The 9,481-nt window shown below is 33.8% G+C and overlaps 1 protein-coding gene across 1 annotated transcript in view; it reads left to right on the top strand.

Moving 5' to 3' along the window:
* Positions 1 to 1,631: 1,631 nt before the first annotated feature.
* The window catches only part of C5 (complement component 5), a 28,462-nt gene continuing 20,612 nt past the window's right edge, over positions 1,632 to 9,481 (top strand). Inside the window, exons 1-9 of the mRNA XM_009587748.1 lie at positions 1,632 to 1,696; positions 2,731 to 2,923; positions 3,858 to 4,020; positions 4,617 to 4,687; positions 5,310 to 5,401; positions 7,482 to 7,564; positions 8,061 to 8,151; positions 8,471 to 8,576; positions 9,323 to 9,449. Coding sequence (XP_009586043.1) covers positions 1,632 to 1,696; positions 2,731 to 2,923; positions 3,858 to 4,020; positions 4,617 to 4,687; positions 5,310 to 5,401; positions 7,482 to 7,564; positions 8,061 to 8,151; positions 8,471 to 8,576; positions 9,323 to 9,449 — 991 coding nt within the window. The remainder of the gene's footprint in view (positions 1,697 to 2,730; positions 2,924 to 3,857; positions 4,021 to 4,616; positions 4,688 to 5,309; positions 5,402 to 7,481; positions 7,565 to 8,060; positions 8,152 to 8,470; positions 8,577 to 9,322; positions 9,450 to 9,481) is intronic.

Genomic DNA, 9,481 nt, shown 5'->3' with positions numbered 1-9,481 from the left:
GGTGAACGGGCCCGGGGAAGGGGCGGGGCAGGCCCTCGCGAAGTCACGCCCCTCCCTTACGCAGCTTTCCCGCCGGTGATGGCGCCCCTGGCGCGTGCGCTGCGTTTTCTCCTATTCCAGCCGCCAACGGCCGCTTTACCTTAGCGCTGGCCGCCTCTCCTCTGCCCGGTCCTCAGCTGCGAAAGGGTAGATTCTGAGAGGTTTTGTTCTAATTAGAGCCCAAGTTACTTTATAAATAACAAAGCCTGCCCTGGTGATGGTTGTTTGGGTTTTTTGTTTGTTTGTTTGTTTTTTGTCCCTGCTTTATATATCTGTATGTAGGTATCACATATCAACCTATCAGTGTAAAATGGTATATGGATGGGTTTTACTCTGGAACATTGCATGTAGCACTGGAAGTACATATTACATTTGATCATGATAAACTCAATATAGTAGGCTAAGTTGCCGCCATTTTCATAGAGATGTTTAAATAAATCTCTTGTAACGGTTTTGGGCTATACAACTATGTGTGAAGTGTAGGGCTGAAAAATCAGTAGGCCATATCTGAAAAAGAATGTTGGGAAGGGACATAATTAGATTTAAAAAACATTATTTCAGAATATTGTTAGACTTTTAAAGTGTTTTCCAATGTTTGCTCCTTACCGTTTACATACCACCCATGTAAACTTACTGTATGAATTCTCATTGTTTGGCATTTAGTAATAGGCATTTGGGCCATTATTTTTAATAATATTAAACACCTTACATTTTATAAGATTTTATTCTATATATTGTTGCTTCTCTTGTAGTTTATTACGTTTGTTGAGAAGCCCAAGTTGGCCTTCTAGTAATTTAATTTTATATTGATCAGAAATAGTTCTGTAAATATCTTTCCCGTAAAGGTTGACTACGGTATTTGTTTAAACTTGAGAAGTCTTGCACAACTTTAGTTTAACTTTACATAAACTTATTTGTTGAGGTCCTATGCTTAGATATCAGGCATGCAAAGGTTTTGTCACCAATGTTTTTTTTGCAAATGCTTTTTAACATAGCACATGTTGTAGATGTATTGTGCCCTAGTATTTTCATATTGCGGTTTTATTTGTAATGGAAGTACTCAGAAAGTTGGCATAATCAGGAATACAAATGGCTAACAAATTTGCAAGTGAAGAGTTATTTCAAAACAAAAAAACGGAAACTTCTGGTCTAAACATATCAGCGCATTATGTTTGATATAACTAAAACGCTTTTTTTCTTCAGATGCAAATTTAAAATCACTTTGATTTAAATAAAAATTATTTTCTGAAGGACAAACTGAGTCTAATTTTTTGTTTGTGGAGGTTTTTTTGTAACCTTTGAAAATTATTTTTTTTATGTAGCTATCAAACAGAGAGAAAGTTAGGACTGTCATAGGATTTCTCTGGACATATTCAAAAATTGAAATCCTAAATTAAAAAATTCCTAAGTTTAGCTGTTCTGCTTTCCTTGGGAGGAGGCAAAAACGTTTTAGTAAAACATGGTCTGCAATTAATTATTAACTGTGAGTGAAATGTGTTGGTGGTATTTCTGTTCAGCTACAGCAGAAGACAAACATAGTTTAATCCAGAATCATTAGCATCTATGGTTTGCTGTTTGTTGTCATAGACACTATGACTATTTTAATATATTTTTTTGTTTTGCTGTTTTCTGAAACAACTTTTAGCCAAGAGAAAACGTAAGTAAAGCAAGTATAGAATTTACTGGAAATGTTACTTGGTTGGTGTGCACTATTTTAGGTAAATAGATACAGAATTTAAGTAGAGCCAATACAAAAGGCACTATCCAAATTGATGTGTTTTCACAAGCAAAATTCTCACTAATGTATGTGGGACTAATGCTAGAAAAAGGACTGATGCTTCTGGAATTACTATGTTTTCTGCCAAAGAAAGAGGTAGAGTCATCTCCTTACGTGCCACAAGATAAACATGCAAAAAGGTTAAGAAAGAAGGCTGGTGCTCTTTTGCTTTTCTATAGTGCCTGAAGACAGATACTTTGGTAGAGGCTTGATGAAAGCCCTTACTTAAATGTGTATTTTACAATTGTACTTAGCGGTGCTTTTTTGATTCTGATATCTGTTAGCAATGGTGTATATAGAGCAGCCAACCTAAGTGCTTTTGGCATTTCAGAAAAAGAAGATGCACATATATCAAATATTTTGTTCAACGGCACTTCATATGTATTTTAGATATATTATGTGGTCAGGTGCTAAAACCTGATAAGTGCTTTTGTGGAATGATGCATACTTCAATTTATAAAGCACTGAAGAAATTAGAGTAATCCTGTAAGAATTTATTCACATTTGCCTTTACTGTAAGTTGCACCATTTATTTCAGTAAGAACTTTAACTGGTGGGAAAACTACACAAGTGTATTACTTGGAAGATTAGTGTTTCAGAGTTTAATTTAGCAAAAGGAATAATTATTTCCGTGTAAATAGCCTGGTTTAGTAGACATGCTTTTGTGTGTCTGCAGAATCAAATCCGTAAACATTACTCTACCTAAGCTGTTATTTGGTGATGATACATTACAGTTTTTATAAAAATTATTCTGACTGGGGCTCTACTGTTTTTAACTAGTGTCTTAGAATAACTTAGCCTAATTATATTGCTTGCTTTAACACTGTGTACATAAGTGAATTACAAATGGAAGTAAGAAATCTGAAAGAAATATAGTTCCATTACCATTTTATTGTTTTATATTCCATATACAGATATGTCCTTACAGCACCAAAGATCTTCCGAGTTGGGGCATCTGAGAAAGTCGTAGTTCAAGCTTTTGATTATGAGAAGGAATTTCCAGTCAATATTGCCATAAGAAGCTTTCCAGATAAGCTTGTTGTTTATTCTTCTGGCCATATTTCTTTAACTCCAGCCAACAAATTCCAAGATGCTGTAACTTTAACAGTAAGGAATTCAGACTTTTCTTGCGGTGTTTTTATTGTCACATTTAGTTATAAATGTTGCAAAAGATTATGGTAAGTTTTCAGTTGTTTAAACTGGGAAGGGAAGCCTAGCGCCCTGATTTCTCAGTTTGCCACATGTAGTTTATTTCATTTTAGTTTGTCTGAAATTGAAATTACATTGGATAAAATTAGTGTAAAGGAGTGACACCAAAGTTAAACATATAATCAAACTATTTTAGAAACATTATCATAGTCACATAACTTTAAAAAATAAAAAGGGAGAGAATGGGGAAGTGTTGAATGTGGACAAGATATGTCAACTAAGTGTTCAGAGTAAACCAAAATGGGGACTAAACTGACATTCAAGATTTGGTCTTGTTTGTCAGTGACAAGCTCCAAAGGGGCCCAGATTTCACCATAAAGCTTTATTTAACTAATTTGCTTGAAGCAAAGAGTGCAGGAAGCTAAATAAATTTTTACTGAAAGCTGATGACCAAGAAGGTTTTACTTGGGGTGATGCCTTCTGGGAGATGCTTCTCGCCCAGTTTTCCTTTTCAGCCAAATAGCTATTTCACTAAACTGCCAACCACAACAGCAACATTGGTGTGGCCAAGATTCATCAAGTGTATAATGGAAGTCTGATAATTTGTACTCTCGTAACCTCAAAACTGGGCTTTGCGCTTTGCTATTGTAGTTCTGGACATAAATAAAATGCAAAATTTCAAAATATCTGTTTGTAGCTTAATACTCCAGACCATCATCTATGATGTAAGCAAGACTAAATGCTTGTGGGTGTTGATGTTTTTATTTAATAATAATTAACAACAGGATAGTAATTGCTATTCAGATACTCTTCTCAACAAAAAATACTGGAGGGAAAAATACTCGAAAAATATTTTAATATTCTTTAAAAATCTTTATTTCATCTCCCCCAGCTTCAACCAACAGATTTACCAAGAACAGAGGATTCGGTCAAGTATGTGTATTTGGAAGCTGTTTCTCCACATTTTACAAGATTAAAAAAAATTCCTGTTTCCTATGAGAATGGGATTCTTTTTATTCATACAGACAAACCAGTTTATACTCCTGATCAGTCAGGTAAATAATGTTTATTTCTTTTGGCCGTTATTTAATTTTTAAGGTCTGTTGACTTTTCCAAGGAATTAGGATTTAAATATCCTTTAAGCTCTTGGTTATGTCATATTGCCATCAGCTGCTATTTAATTTTTTAATCAGCAGAATAATATTTTGAACTATTTGATCATACTTCTCCTAATATCATCTCAGTCCCTGCCCTCTACACCCTAAATGACTAATCTGTGGCCCAAAGAGTAAAACATTTTCCTGGGAATATGTTAAAAATATTTGTGAAGAAATGATGACTGAATCATTGGTTTCATGTAGATTGAGCTCTTTTCCTACAAAAGTGGTATGCTAGGATTGTGATGGTAAAAAATTATACTGCACTGTGATGATTCAATGTGAAAGAGTGGTGGTGCAGGGTCTCTTGTTGCTAGAATGAATAAATACTGTTTGGACACCATACGGACAAAAGATCAAGAGCATTCTATAAATACTAAAAACTTGAAAAATTAGTAAGGATAAAAGGTTGGGTCTGGATTTTTTTTTGTTTGTTTGTTTTTTAAATCTCTATAATGGTATGACTTTGAGATTTACTGTAATAATTCTTGCAGTGAAAGTCAGGGTTTACTCTCTGAATGAAGAACTGCAGCCAGCTCGGCGAGAAACTGTCCTAACATTTGTGGTAAGTTGTAATTGAATTTAATATTAATATTCTGTAGATCACAAAAATAGTAAATGTAGTTAGATGGTAAATCAGTATTGCAATCAGTATTTAATAAAACTTTTAGATGTGTTTGCAGGTAGCCAGACATCTTTTAAAAAATCTAAAAATGACTTTGCACAGTTGGATAGAGGTTTTCCCAGATCTGAAGTTTTTACAGAATGGAAAAAAAAGGAAAAATATCAATTATCTTTAATATCTGGGGAAAGGATTTTTGAGGGAATTTTAATAATATATGGTTTTTTCATACTGTTGTTTATTTCACTTAAGATATAAAAATAATCAATATCTACTATACTACATTTTTTAGCCTTTAACAATAGGGTTGTTATTACAGTAACTTTTTAGCAATTTTAAGCATTGTGTAGTAACGGCTTTTAATTGTTGGAACCACAGTAAAATGTTTTATCAGAATTTCAGTCTGAGTTGTTTCTAAAAATGTTTGTATTTTCATGCTGTGAAATGGGCAAAACTCTTAGAAAAATATGTTATGGCCAGGCTCCCACTGAAATCACTGAATGAAGATTTTCCTTTTGATAAGAATGATCTGTAACTGCTGATTCTTTCCTGTTATAATTTAAAGGATCCTGAAGGAGTAAAAGTGGATATTATAGAAGAAGAAGATTTTACTGGAATAGTTTCTTTTCCTGACTTCAAGATTCCTCCTAATCCTAAGTAGATTTATTTAATGTTTTTTGAGAATTATTAACTGCCTTTTCTTAAAGACTGTCAGAGTGTCTTTTGCTTGATACACAGAGTGTACATGACTTGAAACTTGGAGATTCTAACATTTCACATCGTGTGTAAGCATGGTATAAATAAGGAACTTATGACCAAGAATTCTCCTTTTCAATTGACTTCCAGACTAACATTTGTCTCATGAAACCAAGTGGGAAGCTTACTCTCTGTGTTTTCAAATAGGCAGCATATGCTTACTGTAATGAGAGAAAGTGAGGAGATGTAGTGAGTGAAAATACTGGTGATAAAACTGAAATTAAAGAACCGTTAGTGGTAGGTTTGTCATGCTCAATTAAAAAGGAAGATTAATAAAAATAAAGCTTTCTACTGTAGAGGTAGAATCAGTGTCAAAGATGTATTAATTTCAAGGAGGGGAAACATTCATATTTCATACATATATTCATACAAATCACCAGCATTTTTCCAGTAACAGCAGCACACAAAATACCTCTTCAGTTCTCCTTTTAGTCTTGAGAGGGTGCTGAAGATTCACTGAGTTGGCAGAAGGATGCTAGCAGGTGCTTGAAAAATTGATTTTTGACTGATATACTTTTCATTAGGAAATTAGCAATAATTTCAGTCTGAATAAAAATTAATTTTGTATCCTTCTTGAACCTGAGTATCCGTTAACAGTGGACTTGCATAATTTTTATCATGGTGCTGTACAGCCAAAAGATTGTAGGAAATGATTTTCTATAAATTATTACATAAATTGCAGTTGTGCCTCAGTGCTCTAGTCATAGAGAGAAGGACCCTAATAGAAGTCTGCATGAGTCCTTTGGAGCATTTTCTTGGCTAATATATCTTACAAATACATTTTTCAGTGTAGATACATGTACCCATTCTCAGTCAGGATCTGATTGCTTGTAGATTAACATGGTCTTCATTCAAGATGACCTTTCTGATAGATCCAGTCACTATGAACCACTTACTTTTGGACAAAGTTTTGTTAGTAGAGCTTTGTTGGTTTGTTTTACATCATTTAAGATGGTAATGTGCTGAAGGACTCCCCCTTTTTTTTTTTTTACAAGTATACTGCATGTTAGAACTAAAACTTAGATTGTCTATGCAAGAAGTTAACTAACATACTTAATCCTTTTTTATAGTATGTATATGTGAAATTATTCATTCCTTGATCCAACTTGAAGTCTAAATGTTTTCTTGTAACAAACTTACTTGCTTTTTTGTGGAATTTCTGAATTCTTTATTACTGTGCTTTATAACCTTATAAATGGGCTAAGAGTATTGAATTTGCCTTTATTTAACCAAAGAATTGGTAATTGGTCATAGCCTCCAGCCATGTTTTTTTTATTAGGAAAAAAGACTACATTTTTCACTTGTATTGAGCAAATTTAGCTATGTTACAAAACTGGCAAAGATGAAATGGATGTAGTATGTAAATTAAAGCAAATGGGATCAAGTTTCTTTGAATGGTAAGATAGGAAGATATACACATTTAGATATGCTCTGCACGTAGAAGTTCTGTGGGTTTAAGTAAAGCAATTTGAAATGAAGCAAATGACTTTTGAGTGCTTCTGGTGGCAAAGAAAAATCATCCAAATTATGGTAAATACGTAGGTGATACATACTAATCCTGCTGACTGCATTGAAACACACTTGTAGCCACAAACAGGTATTTGTCTAACCTCAGGGGTGATAATTGGCAAGTGAAAGAAGGTAGCAAATAACGTCTTAATGACCCTGGTTACATTTGCAGTCTTCAAAATGTTTCTCTGCTTGTAACTAAAAACCAAAAAATTCCGACTGTAGGGATAGTATAAATGATGGCATGTTCTTTTCCAATTTATTTCAATGCTTTAAAATAAGTTTAAAATAATTGTTAAAATATCAAACCAGAATCTTCTCAAAGTAGGCATTGAGCACGTGCAAAAACTTGGTGCAGAATTTTTCTCTCTAAATAATTATTAATGTGAAATATTGTTAAGTAGTAATATTAATTTTTGTCCTAGACATCAATTTTCATCTTAAAAATGTCTTGATTTTTGACATTTCGTAGGTATGGAATTTGGAAGATTGAGGCCAAGTATAAGAAGAATTTCGTAACCTCAGCTGTTGCCAAATTTGAAGTAAAGGAATATGGTAAGGTGTGCCCATACTATGAACATTCATTTTTATATGTTTTGTCAGTGAAATTTATAAAGGACAGCTATACAAGACAGAGGAAGAAAATGCAGAAATGCCTGAGGTAACATTGGTCAGGTTATACACAGAGATGGGATGCAACGTAATGCCGAGTGGCAGTGTCAGTTCAAGCTAATCAGTCACATCAGTATAAGACTGTATTAATACAACTTGCCTCTAAATAGAGTTATTCTTTAGTATGCTAAGAATTCTTGACACAGCTGCACTGATGCAAAATGTGGAGCCAGCGCAACTGCAGATAACTTAGGGCTTTATAACTTGTGCTTCACTGTGGACAAGTTGACAGCTGTATTTTGGGGCTATAATACTGTAATTCAAATCACTTGAAACCGACATGATTCTTTGATGGCTATACAGAGGCGTCTTTCTGAGTACCTGTAGCTTACTGTATAAAAACACGTCTAAGTGGCTTTCTTTTCTACTCAATTTTCAGCAATGCCAAGCTTTTCCATCATCATAGAGCCAGAAAGTAACTTTATTAGTTCTGATAAATTTGAGAACTTCAGGATTGTTGTGAAAGCTAGGTAAGGAAATTTGGCTGATTTCTAAATATGTGTATCTCTTCTTCTTTTACCTGAAGAATGATTCTCCCGTGTCCAGAAGTTTCCTCTTTTACTTCCTCAAGAAGCCCTATCATCACAATACTTTCTGCTCTGTAAGAGAACTAAGTGACCATTTTAAAAATTCTTACAAGGTGATTATTTTTAAACAGAAGTGTTTAAAGCTACACAGACATTTGTTTTCTATCTCTTGCCTAGGAAATTACTCTTCTTCAAAAACGGATGCTTTGTTGCAGCCATTAAAGTAATCTTAAAAGCATTTATATTGTTGTTTTGTTCTCAGCTATTTTTATAATAAAAGGCTTGCAAGTGCTGATGTTTTTCTTCGTTTTGGAATAATTGAAGAAACTGGAAAGAGAATGATACCTCGTGCAATGCATGTAACTAGGGTAAGAAGAAGCAAGCCTAATTTGTGTAGATTTCATATGTTTAGTTCAGGACTTATCCAATTCCACTGAAGTTTTCCCATGCAATTTGATGAGGATGGGTTCCAACTCCTGGTTTGCATTGACGGCTATTCAGGGTCAAATCTTCCGATGTAATCCTATCGTTGAGGTCATAGGAATGCACTTTAAAATGGAACTCAGAGGCAGCATCTGAGACAGAATGTGATTTCAATCTGGTTCAATTACTCACTTGAGCAAACTGTGTGGTTGAAATTTCTGTGAAATTACTTTTATGCTATCTATTACAGAATAAACAAAAGAAACGAAATATAGGATCAATGTAGTAATACCAAATCATGATAGGAGACAAACAGATCAAAATTATAGTGATGTGTTATGGGCGGTCTGTTCTCCACCAATTATCCCCCCCTCATTTAGTCTGGCCTTTTTGATTTAGTCATTGAAGAATGATAAAAGGCATTTTCTTTCCTCATTTAGTGAAGATACCTCTGTGTTATTCCTACCTCTTGTTGGGCCTGCATGCAGACTTTGCAGTATGTGCCATTGGTTGATTCATTATCAATAATTTTAGGGAATAAAGAATTCTTCTTCATTAAAACATCTCCACCTTTGATTTCCTCTGAAAATAATGAACAGAAACATGTTGAAGTTAGAATTTGCATATAGTGTATCTATATATTATTTCTAAATTACTGACTATAAAGTAATGATTTATATTTCATTTCCAGATTGAAAATGGAGTTGCTAAGATCAATTTTAACAGTAAGGAAGCAGTGAGTTTTATAGGGTTTGAAAGTCTAGAAGAATTGGATGGGTCATATTTATATATTGTGGCATCAGTGTTGGAGTCTACGGGTAAGTTTCTTTTTAATTGATTTTTTTTTTTA

The sequence above is a fragment of the Fulmarus glacialis genome, unplaced genomic scaffold (genome assembly GCF_000690835.1).
Source record: "Fulmarus glacialis isolate BGI_N327 unplaced genomic scaffold, ASM69083v1 scaffold241, whole genome shotgun sequence".
Lineage (NCBI taxonomy): Eukaryota > Metazoa > Chordata > Aves > Procellariiformes > Procellariidae > Fulmarus > Fulmarus glacialis.
Note: the sequence above shows the minus strand (reverse complement) of the source record. Positions and strands in the feature narration are given on the sequence as shown.